Source organism: Ruditapes philippinarum, unplaced genomic scaffold (genome assembly GCF_026571515.1).
Source record: "Ruditapes philippinarum isolate M1 unplaced genomic scaffold, ASM2657151v2 ctg1375_1_1_1_1, whole genome shotgun sequence".
In the NCBI taxonomy this organism is placed as follows: Eukaryota; Metazoa; Mollusca; class Bivalvia; order Venerida; family Veneridae; genus Ruditapes; species Ruditapes philippinarum.
The window spans coordinates 428,163-442,700 of NW_026857788.1; the positions used below are offsets into that span (position 1 = coordinate 428,163).

Genomic DNA, 14,538 nt, shown 5'->3' on the forward strand with positions numbered 1-14,538 from the left:
CAATAATAAAACATGAACAATACATACAAAAATTAAGGATACCATTTACCTGAACGTAAGTAAGTACATTTTAAGTAGACAAATCAAACAGTGAGGAACAAGTGAAAAGTCTGGTAAGATAAATAGAAATCGGTTCAAAATTTACCATACATTTACCTCTTGTGTACTGTAATGTATGGAAAGCCATGGCTGTCTGATATTGTTCTTTTCCAATTTATTGGCGTCCGCGCCGAAGCGCGGCGCCCTTATGAAATGAAATCAGATTTTGTGAAAGGGCGACAGCAACTTCTCGAGCCTTTTAGTCGGTCATAATAAAAGCTGATCATTCCGATCAGTATGAGGGTGCTTGATTATTAATTAAGAATGAAATGTCGCGATATGTTACAATGAATAGCGAACTGGTGAATTTCGCAATGCAAACATTTTCAAATTAAATAAGCTTTTCCGTCAATAAATCGCGCTCTTCGGGGTTTTTTATTTATCATTTTGTAGTGCACAGTGGGTTATCATGGTATGTTATTGTTGTACATGTCAGTTGCTGACCTCAATAGTCCGAAAATCTATTTATAGATATATCTATTTATCACTCCTGTCGGTAATTCTCGGTCTCTCCCGGTCTATTTTGACCGGGATTTACTAGTGACCGGCGAATAGTACCACACGTTTATTGTCCGGTCTCTCCCGGTTTTGGATTAGATGTTTGATATCGTTACAATTAAAAAACAAAAAACAACAACAATAGCATGTTTCATTTTATCTAACAATAAATATGTACAATAATTGAGAAAAAGGTACATTTTTATGGTATTAATATGACATTATCAACTTTGAAACATTTTATTTAATTTGTTATCCGTGTTTAGTAAAGATGCCGAGGAATTATTCAAAGTTACAAATTAGATTTATGAATTATTCATTTGATTGATAATTTAAAAAATTAAAAAGAAAAATGCAAATGTACATGTACATGGTTTAAGAATAAACAATATTATATATTAAAAGATAAACCATAATTTACTGACTTTTTCCAGTTAAGTTTTGACTTATAATCGTCTGTCAATATGTCAATTGAATTCTTAAAATTTATTTTACAATTTTAATAAAAAAAGAGTAGTAAAAACTCAATATTAAAATAGCACATAAAACACACAAAAAAAAAAAAAAAGAAAACAATATTCATAAAATTTGTATTTTTTTTTATTAAAATTAATAGATATTACAATTATTGTATAATTAACAATTATGCTCAACATGATCAACATGGTAATATAACCAGTGTCATATGAACAGATACCTTAAGAGGGGGTCTTCGCTAATAGCGATAACATAATAAGGGACAATTACTTAAACGTGTTGGTCATGCGTTACACATATGGATTATAATTGATTGTATACATGTATATTCGTTGCTATTAATAACCATGATCATAAAGTAATAACAAGTAATATTCTAATCTCTAGCATGCCAATCAAAGTTCATAATGAACAATGTTTTTCGTCCGCTCATTCAGAAGTGATCTACATTTCTGGTAGTTTATAAGAATATATTGTCATCATATGTCTACTAGTTCATCTTCACTTGCTGCATTTCTTGCTTGGACGCCCTTTGATGCTTTGCATCAATGCTTTTCTTGTTTAACCATTTGAATAATATATAAGTTCACTTCGAGTATATATGACTTGAAAACACCTTCTTATTTAACCGGAATCCATTATATTAATCCACAGTTACAATATATGAAACCATACCGTCAGTGTATGAAACCGAGTTAGCAATATATAAGTTGATTTTCTCAACATATGATTCCAATTCTTCAATATATTGTACCAAAGTAGCCATGCATGGAACCAGATATCATTATATGCAACCGAATTATCAATATATTAATTCATTTTTACAATATATGAAACCATTTTATCAATGTATGGAGCCGAAGTATCAGTATAAGTTGATTATCACAATATATGATACCAATTATTCAATATACGGCATAACTTTTTTAATAATCAAGCAATTAACATGCGGTTTAAAGCACATGAAAGGGAATTCATTTACGGAGGGAACCGTGTCAGGGATTTTTGTTTGCTCAATCAGCGACTTAATTATCTTTAATTACGTAATATGCATGGTGAAAAAAGTCGCATAAATTGTTTGACGTTACGTAATATTTTTTTGAGAGAAGATAGAAAAAATTTGAGACACGGTTCTCCAGATATTATACAAATATACAAAATTTTATTCAGCAAGAAGATTAATTATTATGTGTGATATCTAGATGCATAATAATTTATAGACCATGAGACAGTGATAAATAGATAAGGCCGTTTCCACCACATTTTAATTATCATATTCGTTTTAATTTTGAAATAAAGTTGGTAAAAACACGTATACATTGGATGCAACGGGCACCCGCAAAATTTCTATCCAGTCCGCGCGACAAACTTGTCGAAATAGGTCAACACAAAAACTTGCAGAATTTTCAAGAAAATCGGATTGACCTCCTTATTCAGATAGAAGAAATTTTAGACCAATGAGAACAAAGGAGGCAATCCTCTCTAAACCAATCAAAATTAACTTTATAAAGCGGGTGTTCGGTAGAACTTACAAAATTTACAAAATTTAAAACAAACTCTGCTAATTACAAACATGTAATTAATTATATGCATCCCAATGTATACGGTTTATAACATGTAAATAGAAACCAACATAAACAACAGTCAGCCCACATTGAATTGGTCAGAATACGTTCCTGACATGCCTTCTCGCACATTAGATGCGAACTCTACAATTATAGGTAAATTTCTAAAAACTTTTTAGTTATATAAAATAAATATTAGTCCTGTTATAAAAGACGGTACTCTATATAAACGTCTTGGCCGATTTTAAATCAAGTGCTTTTAATTAATAAATTTTAGATTTCTCAAACTTAGTATGGGACTGCCCCATCTTCCTCCCATGGCAAAGGTTGTACGTAGAGACAACCCTGTCATGGGGGATATGGTATGCACATAAACACATGTACGGATATAATAACAAGTATAATAAACATCAGATCCCCATTTTTTCTAATGATTATAAATGAAGTATATGCTCGCCCATATGGTCTCTTTCCGGTGGCGAGGGTAAACAAACGCAAACACACACACAATTATTCAGCATAAAACATAAACATATGTTTAGAGCCAATACAAACAAAAATGTTCAGCGACAGACATGACAAAAGAAATGAAATTTTATCCGAAGAGAGTAGTTCAAATTACATAAACAATTCTCACAAACTGTCTAGATATACAAAAAAATACTAAATATATTGTTACATATATATATTAAAAAAAGTTCTAGTTATTAAGGAAAAAATAGAGTTAGTAATAAAGATATTTAAATTTAGAGAGTGTATTATGAGATGCGGTTTTTCATTGCAAAACAATATATTTTGCTAAGTTCAGTAGAACAGATTTAGATTTTGATGACATTAATTTTTCGAATTTAGTGATATTTGGCCAACGACAATAACATTGTTTAAAAATTTTACTTCTTAAGTCACGGTGAAATGGACATACTAGCAAAAAATGGTACTCATTTTCAATGGTTTTGATATTGCACGATTTGCAGAGTCTCTGTTCTCGTGGAGTATCATTATATCTTCCAGATTCTATAAAAAGATTATGTGATGAATTTCAAAATCTTGACATAGCAATTTTATATTTCTTATCAGTAATCACTTTCAGATATTCTTCTAATTCGAATTCATACTTAAAGACACAATATGACTGTAAACGATTGGAGTTTTTGATATCAGAGTACCATTTTTGTAAAAAGTTATCAATAATTCTCTGTTTAATCAATGAAAAAGGAATATCGATTTCAAATTGATCATTCCATACATACAATAAACCACGTTCTTGTAAAATATTTTTTATTTGAAAAACCCAATTTTTCCCATTATATTTTAAATTACGATCTGCATCTACTTTTAAAATTAAATAGCTATTAGCTATTATAAGTATGTTTTTTTTCCAAAAGTTTGATAACAAAACAATAAAAAATGACTTTGATATGACGATTTAAAATTTTAGGATTTTTATTAAAAATCAATCATTTACAAAGGCATTTTTTTCAAATATGTTATTTTTTATGATGATCAGCGACATTTAATGCACATAGATTAAATAAATAACAATTATTACTAAAATAAGTTGGTTAAAATGACATCTATGTGAGTACCACGGAAAGTGTCTGTTGTCACCTTAAGTACATTTTTCTCAATATTCATTTTTTTGAAATATTTTGGCTCATCTGCTTTAAAGGAATCCACTGAGGTCCAAAAGCCTAAAAACATAAGATTTGAATTTCTTGCAGAGATCAAATGAGACACGTAAAACAGAAAGGTATGTGAAAGATTGTTAAGGAATACATGCAGAAATTAATTGAAAATTGAGATTGTGTGCTATTTATCCGATTTGAGAGAAATAACCCGATTTGAGAGAAAAGCGTCTCAATTTAAACGCTTTTCAATTTTACGTCGTTTTCACAATTAGAATAATAATTCTGAAAAAACAGAGTGAGCGAATGGCACAAGTTTTTGGTTTAGACCTACATTAAATTGAACATGAATATATAAAAAAAAATTTCAGTCATGTCATAAACCACAGTTAAACTGACTCCATTCGTTTTTAATGAAAATACAGCTTTATATCAAAGCAATGCATGTAACTTAAAGTTTTCTATATCCATTGCATTTATGGTATACATAAACAGCATTTTAACAAAGTTGCTATCAACATTGCTCCTTTGAAAGGTATACACAGTCGCGATATATCACGATATATCATCATTCATCACAAAGCTATAATTATTAATCTGTAATAGACGACAACGATAGTCGAGATTTTAGTGGTTTTAACTTTAGCCTATATCATCGCGTGGGTCAGCCATTTTCCATCATTTTACGTCGCAGAAAAAGAAACTGTAATATCTTGGGTAAGGGGGCATTTTGTTGCTTAAAAAATTGTTAAGATATAATTTTAAAAATTGATGACTATAGAATAAGCTTGCGTTGCACATCTGCTTATATGTGCATACGATAATCGATTTGAGGAAGAATTATATATTTAGTGGGCTCGACAAAGGAAAATAACATGGCTGCCAGGATGGACAAATTTTATTTCATGAATATAGCGATGATATATTGCATCCTAACTCTCTGGCTGACATTGCATTTAAGAGCCACATTTTAAATGCCTAAGAAGGCGATATTGTTGTTATTTCAATCAAACTAATCCTGTTAAATAGAGATTAAAAGCTTGAACTCGCATTATGATAATTTATGCAGTTCGGCCAATTTTGAATTTATTAAAAATTGATACAGCATAAGTTTTTTAGACATAATGAATTAATGAGCCTCTAAGTCGTCATACTCTTAGAATTGGTAGGTAGATAGGTATTATTAAGAAAAATTTTTTCTTAAAAAAAAATAAAATGTAATGTGGAGATCTATAGAAAATCTAGATCATGACGAGCCATGACGATAAAATGATAGATTATTCTCTCCCTTATAAGTAAGATCCTCCTGACGGTTCTCCCCCAAACCCTTACCCTGGCAAGTCTCTCCCTAAATAAGTTAATCACAGGCATTAGGCACATTTGCTTTGCCAATAATGATCAAATTATCTCCCTTGATCATTAAGATCCAGTACCTGTTTATGAAATATATACAAGGTATATAAGCACGGATTTATATTACAGGGATCGGACACTCCCAGTTAACCCTATATAAATGCTTTAATATCTTGTCGTGCGCCCGATAAAGGTACATCGATCGATAATTTACCGGCGCTAAGCGTAAATGTCCGTTTGCAACGGATACCTACTTTACAAAATACCATATAACTTTTCCATTTATTATCCGATTTTGGAAATTTAAAGTTAATTTTGAAGAAAAATACTTGTTTAATTCAAATATCTAATTTATTTTTAAAGGTACAGTTTTATCTGTCCGCAACGACGGTTAAAAAATTAACTTGACGAAATCCGCGGTAAATTTACATTTTTTATATAAAAAGCAGGTATTTGAAATTTATTATTACGGTACCATAATACTTTCAGTTTCAAAACAAAAAAGAAGCCGATGTAAGTTATTCACAGATGATCAAAGATGCAATATTTAAGATTTATTGGGATATGCAGTCAAATTTATTAACGCACAATTGTTTTACGGGTAATGTATTGCGGCCTTTACACATGAAGAAAATTAATTCATTTTTTAGTACAAAATATTGCCGAGATTGTCGATATTGCCATATTCATAGAATATTTAAATTTCATTCATCATTTATATCATTATTAGTTTTTGTAAATCTGTTTTCAAATGTCGGTGCAGTGAAGTAGACAATCATCGTAACAGTAAAGTTCTCTCGTGTGGCTGTCTCGATTCCGGCCTTTTTAATGTCACTCGTATATTTTAATCCGTATATTTTAATTATTCTTTTTTATTTGATTGCCTGTAGAAAGATATTTATGATACTTTTTAATGTAACGCTAGAAAAACAATAAAAATCTTTACAGTTTGAGCCAGTATTTTGCGAAATAAAAGTAACTGTTGATTACTTTTTACACATCGCTTAAATTTCTTTCAAGTTTAATTACTTTTGAAGGGGGGTAAGTGATAATTAAAAAACTTTATTTCCAAACTTTCATTACCAGGTTACATGTGATAATTGCAACACTCAATCTTCAAAAACAAATAGAATTTGAATGTATATATTGTATATGCGCGGTCTTTAACTACAGTCCATGGCATAATTATATGTGGTTAGAAAATGAATACAGTGTTAATCTATTTTCTTTATTAAAATTTATAAATGAAATTGAAAATATACAACTAAATTTGTATAGTCCTTTCTCTGAAAAATAATGAAAATAAACATGTGATTAATAAATCATTTGACCTGAATTGTTAAGGATAACCATGAAAAAATTATGTTTCAAAACAAAAAATAATATTATAAAACAGCTGTTCTCTATGCCAATAAAAGTTTCTTCCTTGCCAATCTAATGAATTCATCTATAGGAATGCTTGTCTAGAATGGTCTGAAAATATATTTAATACACTAATAAGTAGAATATTTACTATATTTATACTAATATACAGGTAATCAAATAAAAAATGTACAAATCATTTGGAAATAATTCACAGAAATAAAGACACATTTCAAACATAAATTTCTTTAAAAGTTTTTTAGCAATCAAGAAACATTTTTTTTGCAATGCCATCATTAAACCATGTAAAAAATAATTATCTTATTCTGAATCGCGGTAATAATTCGTGCTTGAAGTAAAAGGGCGGCGAAGTGTAGAGAGTATGCCTAAACAATAGGCGAATATTTTTTAAATTAGGTACTTTTTAACTAAGCGTTGCAGCGTTCTATCAGCATATTTTCATATATTAATACTTTAGCGACACAAAATAATACTGCATCAATACATTCACATGTGTATAATATTTCACAAAGCTGCAATAACACCACATACTCCGGTGAAAATATGTCATATTTCGTACTCCGCGCGTTCCGCCATCTCATTCTGTCCACCTTTATCCGATTCCGCGCATGCGCGCGACGGGACTTTAAGCTAAACGAAAGTGTCCGATCCTTGTAATATAAATCCGTGATATAAGTTATAACTCACGGTATCGAAATTCTGTGACACAACCAAAATTTTGCTCTTGCATTTAAATTTTTGAATAAATTAGACATAATTTCATTCTTATACATGCAAACATAGCACAATAGAAATATCTTTCAGTAACCGTTTAAATAATGAGCCATCTATCTTCATTTATGATAAATTATTTAAATTGAAAAATTACCGTAACATTACGAGGTTGACATGTATTGTGCCATCCACTACGAGTAAACATACATTTAGCTGCTTGTCAGTCGTAAGAAAGTATTGACATTGAATTCCTACTGAATTATGCTTTTTGTTGACAGTTTATGTCTATAAATTATGCATTTTAAACTCAATTTCATTACATTATTTTTTTATGTACATATTTCCACCTTTATTTCACGCACATTGAAGTAGCCAATGAAAACTTTCCATTTCTTAAGTATAGAAAGCAACATGGTGGACAAGTTTGACTGCCATGTAGATCTACCCGCATAATGGTGTTAGGGAAAAGCATATTATGTAGAAATTTGTTTTAACTTACTAGAAATAGCATGCACTGAAATATGGATGGTTGAGTCTTGTACATACAATGTTTAAACAATGGCATTATTTGCAGTAAGACTAGAAGAATAAAGCTTGAATTTTCAACTCTTTGCAAAGAAGATTCTAAGTTGCATTAGAGTGCTATGATAAATATTTATTTGAAACGGATGCTGATTACGTTTGGTGCTTTTTGACTTCTTTACTGACTTCTTTACTGTAGTAACTGTGTTATCCATTTAAACAAACAAACTTTCATTTTTAAGGCTTGCTTTAATCAACCATCATCATGTCATACCGAGGAGGACGTGGAGGAGGTAGAGGTGGTGGTGGTGGTGGAGGGAAGAAACCATACACAGTATCAACAAAGCTTTATATTGGAAACATACCCGAAACATGCAGAAGAATGGACTTGCAGAAATTGTTTGAAAACTATGGCAAAGTTGTTGAATGTGACATTGTGAAAAATTATGGGTTTGTGGTAAGTTTTGTTTTCAGACATTCTGTTGAAAGTGGTTTTGAAGATTAGATTAATTATCTTGTAAAGTTTGAAGAGCAAGAGCAAATTTGTTGTATCAAAAAGTAACCAGTCCAAACCAAAGGGAAAACTAGTACAAGTTGTTAGTGTGAGCCTTGATGATGGTAAGGTTCAAATTAAATATTGGTCATTTAGGGTGATGAAGAAGGCTAACGAGGCCCTCGATTTACCAATGTTGCAGCTGATTGCAGTCCCCACCAAGAAATGAAGAATAGTATGTTTTTAGCCATCTAACAGAGGTTAAAATTCCCCCTGAAAACATATAAAATCTAATAGAAATAATTGAAAAGTATATCCTTTTGCTATTTCTTCAAAAGAGAATTGAATGCTATCATTATTGTTTAACTACGATATCAAATTAATGTTATTAATACCTTGTTTTTTTCTTTTGTTAAGCATTATGAAAATGAAGACGAAGCTAAGCAAGCAACTGCAGAATTGAACAACACAGAATTTGAGGGCTCAATATTGTCAGTTGAGGTAAGCAGTTTTAACATAACTTCTACATAACTTCTGTATTTATTGTCTATCTAGATAAATGAACATGATGAAATACATCAGAAATCTTATGAAGTTTGAATATCAGATGCTTAAAATTCTTAATAAGTAACATGCTGATCTTGATATTTGATAGTTTAGACTTATTGTCAATTTATTGATGTATTGATATAAAATCTTCAGCTGTCACACAGTCGAGTACGGCACAAGCCTGGGATGGGAGGAAAACAGGAATGTTACAGATGTGGAAAAGAAGGTCACTGGTAAGTGACTGTGTTCATAATTGAACTTTGTTGCTAATATGATTGTCTAAAAACATAGCTTGCTACCATTGCGAGAAGTACAGACCAGGATCAGGTTGTACATTTGTGCTGTCTGATCATGGTCTGCACTATTGGCTATTTAGCCAGTACATGTTGAAAATTTTCTAAAACCGAGTACATGATTTTGTCCAGATTGCATGGAAAGGGTCAAAAGACGTATCATCAATGCGGACATTTGCATTTGTATTTTAATATTCAAATTTGTTTTTGAAAATGACGAAGTGTTTAGATCAGCTTGAATGAACACAATTTGATTTTGTTTTCAGGTCTAAAGATTGTCCAAAGGGACCGTAAGTAGTACATCTTATTAACATTTAGATATTTTTTAAAATCTAAAATTTTATAAACATGTATGATCAAGTGTTTCGGTTGCTATCTGGTAGTAATTTTCACCTAAATGATAGAGCCTGTTGGACTGACTATTTGAAGGTTAGCCTGTTGGATTGACCTTTGGTTCAATATAGATTTTAGCTCGACTTTAATGAATGTGCTTATAGAAATATTGTTCATTGTTTCCTTCTTTCATTCTTTGTTTCTGTGTTTGTATGACTTATTTCACCTTGAAGACGGCAATTATCACGGATTTAGAAGATTTAGGAAATAGTTCAATAATTTTGTGCTTTCTAATGAATTTATTGTGTTAAACCTTCACAATATGTTACAGAAGCCGACCAAAAGGTTATTCTGATCGCGGACCAGATCCCTATGACTACTACAGGGACAGATATCCACCCCCACCACCCCCAGACCGTTTCAGACCCTACCCAGATCCCTATGACAGGAGACCCCCATTGCCTAGAGATCCATATGCAGCCTACCCAAGAGAGAGAGATCCTTACGCAAGACCACCACCAGAGTACTATGGCAGAAGGTATAGTCATTGTTTAAATCTACATCTTTATTGATTGATAACATACAGTCTTTCATAAAGAACTTTTGTAGTGTTTTCTACAGGAATGTATTTAAGTATTTAATTATTTATCACCTGTTACATGTAAAGATGAGATACATATATAGAAGAAATGGATGTTTATTTTCAGAACTGATGTTTTGAAAGAGCAGAACAGGAACTTTTATATTTGTTCTATAATTACTTTTCTTATTTATAAGTCTAAAGTTTTGTTGTTGTGGCACATTGAATATAATTGATTAGGTTAAATTTATTTGTTGATTTTCAATGCTTCTATATTCCGACAACATTTATGTAAGGGTTTTCAAATTTGAATTGTTAAAATAAAACAGCAAATGCTTAGTAGAGTTTTGTCACAACGATAGATGTGCTAACATATTATTGATAAAAATGATTATTTTTGTAATGGCTCATAGGAATTGATTTGATGTTTTATTTCATATTTCAGAGACCCATATGCTGCATATGACAGAAGGTCAGCGTAAGTCTTTGCTCAAAATTATTCTCTTTTATAGACCTGAAAGTTTTCTGATAGAAATATGGTCACTCTGTATTTTGGTGCCAATTTTCTGTATTCAATAATTTATATTTGCCTTAAGTCTGTATAGACTTCATACATTTACATATTTTATAGAAGGTATAACTATATGATAAAAGTCAAACTAGATTGGGCAAGCTATTAAAATGGATTGCAGCTGATTGCACATCCTAGATAGGTTCTGATATTCATTGAGTGAATACTTAATTTATTTCAATTTTAGCGCATATTAATTTTATGAAATGTTTAATATAACCATGTTTTAAGTACAAGCTGTAATAATTGATTTTCCATCTTATGTTTTGCAGGGACCCATATTTGGATGATTACTACAGAAGGTCTTCAGCAAGGTATCTGATCCTTTTCTAGTTATGTGAAAAATGTTGAATTTAGGAGATTGAGAATGATTTATAATAGCTGCTCGAAAGAGAGAGAGAAAGAAACGCTTTACAAAAGAATATTGTAAATCGCTGCTATGAGGCTATGTCACGGTCTGTGAAAGACATGTCTGTAACGGTTAAGCTTAAAGGCACTTAAAAAGCATGCTATACTAGCTAAGGCTCTCATGTTTTCATATTTTGTAGATGTTTACTTGTCAATGCAAAGCAATATTGTGTTAAGGACACACAAGATTTTCGCATTTCAAGTTGAAATAATTGTCTTTAAATTTTTAAAAATGACAATTAAAAAAAAATTGTAGAATGTTGCCTGATTAATAAGAAATCTATTATTTCCTTTAAAACTTTTGGGGTGATTATTAATTAAAATATTCCTTTCCAAAGCAAATAATAGTTTTGGTATTTTATTTGAATGAATTTTTCCAACAAAGAGATGGAAAATCCTTTTTTGTTGCATGTATTTGCAGTTAGCAGAAACTGACATCGTTTTACATTGATATTTATGACTTGTGACACATTTTACCCTTATCAGTGTATCCAAATGCTGCAAACAAGACTTATAATTTATATATGCATAATCAGTTGTTTTGTTTAGCCTGTATATTAAATAATTCCCCTTGACCTCTGGCCAAATCAGTTGTTTTTTTGTAAGCACATCTGTTGCTTTTGATAAAAAATGAAAACCCAGTGTGAACATTAGTAAACAGTACAAGGAAAATAAGATTCAAGAAAACATGTGAGCCTTGTTGCTAGTTACTTTCATCTCAAATCACTGAGTTATTTCAATTCGTTGATTAACTATGACTGATGATTCAAATATTTATGACTTGCTATTGTAAACACTTGATGTAACTAGATAATTTAATTTTCTGACAGCTACTTGCCGCCGCCTCCGGGTACGAGATTGTCACCAACGCCTCGAGCCCGCGTAGCTCCATATTAACGAGAGCGCAGAAGTCGGGACGCGAAGATCAGAGATGATCGACATTCAACACACTTGTTAACTAGAAGTATCGTGAAAATTTGGAGACAGAACGATTCGTTAGACTTTAAAAGTCTTAATACGTGCAAATGAAGACTCAGTGTTTATATGTTTTTTTTACATTGTCATCGTGGTTTTATATTTTAATTTCATTTCGTCTTTATGAACAATCATGCGTGTTTATATTAATCATTTTGTACTTTTAATTTTGTGCGGGAATAATATAGTATCAGTTATTTCGCAAGTCAGTACTGCTTCGTTAGTTCTTTTATGAAACTTTATGTTATTGGATCTTGTATGTAAACGTGTTGGTTTCAAATAAAGAGATTACCCATGTCAAACAAACGCTTTACTTTCATCAATATGATGTATTGCTTGTAAACTCAGAAAATTGCTTAGACATTAAGCCTTTTAAATGCGAGTCCTCACAAATTGATATGCACAAAGAAAAAAGATAAGCACAAAGACCGAAAAGAAAGTCGAAGTTGCATATTGAGCTAGGTTTTATTTACCTACTTGCAGTATCTGTTTCCTTTGATAAAAAAATATGTCTGATGGAGATGAAAACACTGATGTTGTTAGGCAATTAATTTGGTTGAAATTCAAAAAAAAAAAAGTGAAAAATGTTCCTTCAATTTGACATGCTGTGGATGAACATGTTATTTCATTGAAGTTGCAGTAAACTTTTTTATTACTTACATCTAAAAAGGCAGTTTTAACTTTGTTGAGATGTAAAGTATAAATCAAGAAATTTGCGGAGATGAAATATTCGAAGAATAAACCAGAAGAGAATCGGTAAGGGCTTACATAGAATGATCCTAGAAGATGACGGGACCGTTGGGCATTCGCGACGGACTTGTCGTCGTAATGACTCGTGTGCGTCGAGTTAAAGCAGTGTAATTTTAACACAATTTTGAATAACGCATTCTTTAAAATAGTTTTATTAAATGCTAAAATATTAATTAATCAATGAGAATATTAAATTTTTTTTTTCTTTTTAAATTGTATAAAGATATATTTAGAATTTTACATAAATGGAGTATTAAATTTATATAATCTTTGCTTTTGGAATATTACTTGGAAAGATTATGATTTAGGTTGTTTGAGGTGTGGAAATGTATTGTTAAGTAATTGCAATTTTTTCTAATAAAGGTGATTATCCAATGGGTAACAGTCCTCAAGGAAATTGTGTGATCCTATTGGGCATTACCAACTGTAAAGGAAAACATGTAATCCTTTGACAATGTATGTCAGTTTGAATAAGGTAAGCATAAATGTGTTAACAGCTTATGACTACTTACAGTAATTACATTACAAGTCTTAATTTTGAGCTGTTTGTTAACATGTTGCATGGAGCTTCATTTCATATTACCTATTGCAGGTATTAATTTAATATTCACATCTAAGACCTAAAACTTAAGGTAGTTTAAAGTTCTAGGTTAGCATACAAATTCTATGTCTCTCTGAAGGTATTCAATTGAAAATTTATACATGTACATGTTTTTTAAGAAACATTAAAGGAACTGCTTAACTCAACATGGGTTGGGAGTGAGCAAAGAAACTGGAACTCGTAAAATTGAACGTAAATTTATATTGGCAATTACAACAAGTTGATAATAACTTGATATATATCTTATTTTACCTTTAAGGTGGAAAACTGATAATGAAGGGGGAAGGCAGGAGCATTGTACGAGGAGTATAGACAGTTAACACAGATGTTCTTGGTCAGTTCTCCTACTATAACTTTCAGAAGTCATTTTAAAATGTTCTAAACTTTGCCACTAAGTCTTTGACAACACCTTGTTTTAATATGCCAAAATGATATTAAGTAAAAATTGAGCAGACTTGCCAGATTACTGGCTTTTTATGGTCTAATGCTTAGTCCTCATAGTACATGTATATGAAATGCAATGTACTGCTTCATGTTTTACAAATAAATTCTAAATTTACATCACATTAAACCTGCATGGGAACTGTAGTATATTACTTAGAAAACCAGTGTTTTTTTTATTTACAGAAATTTAGTTTCAGGATGGTGGACGTGTCATTGTATAACAAGAGATTTAAGAGAGTACTTGCAAGGGGAGCAGAAGAGTTATTGTTTTGTTAAAACATGATTTAAATAAATTTATAGCTGGA

The 14,538-nt window shown here is 30.9% G+C and overlaps 1 protein-coding gene across 4 annotated transcripts; it reads left to right on the forward strand.

Moving 5' to 3' along the window:
* Window positions 1-4,834: 4,834 nt before the first annotated feature.
* Window positions 4,835-14,538, forward strand: LOC132751046 (RNA-binding protein lark-like). Of its 4 annotated transcripts, none has more exons than XR_009628635.1 (11): window positions 4,836-4,981; window positions 8,479-8,693; window positions 9,147-9,230; window positions 9,432-9,511; window positions 9,838-9,861; window positions 10,236-10,442; window positions 10,930-10,962; window positions 11,328-11,369; window positions 13,552-13,663; window positions 14,049-14,123; window positions 14,417-14,538. XR_009628635.1 is itself a non-coding variant. In XM_060741151.1 (9 exons), the coding sequence occupies exons 2-9, from the start codon at window positions 8,502-8,504 to the stop codon at window positions 12,358-12,360; spliced, it is 723 nt and encodes a 240-aa protein (XP_060597134.1). In that variant the 5' UTR covers window positions 4,835-4,981; window positions 8,479-8,501; the 3' UTR covers window positions 12,361-12,744. The 4 variants fall into 4 exon arrangements, 2 of the variants coding, with proteins under 2 accessions (XP_060597134.1, XP_060597133.1); XR_009628636.1 differs by having other exon boundaries at window positions 10,930-10,956; XM_060741151.1 differs by lacking the exons at window positions 13,552-13,663; window positions 14,049-14,123; window positions 14,417-14,538 and adding an exon at window positions 12,294-12,744 and having other exon boundaries at window positions 4,835-4,981; window positions 10,930-10,956.

What these genes read in the sequence shown, in the direction of transcription:
- LOC132751046 (XM_060741150.1), top strand. Translation starts at nt 8,502, where the DNA reads ATGTCATACCGAGGAGGACGTGGAGGAGGTAGAGGTGGTGGTGGTGGT. An exon ending in TGTGGAAAAGAAGGTCACTG is followed by an intron (nt 9,512 to 9,837) that starts GTAAGTGACTGT and finishes TTTTGTTTTCAG; the next exon opens with GTCTAAAGATTGTCCAAAGG. An exon ending in CCAGAGTACTATGGCAGAAG is followed by an intron (nt 10,443 to 10,929) that starts GTATAGTCATTG and finishes TTCATATTTCAG; the next exon opens with AGACCCATATGCTGCATATG.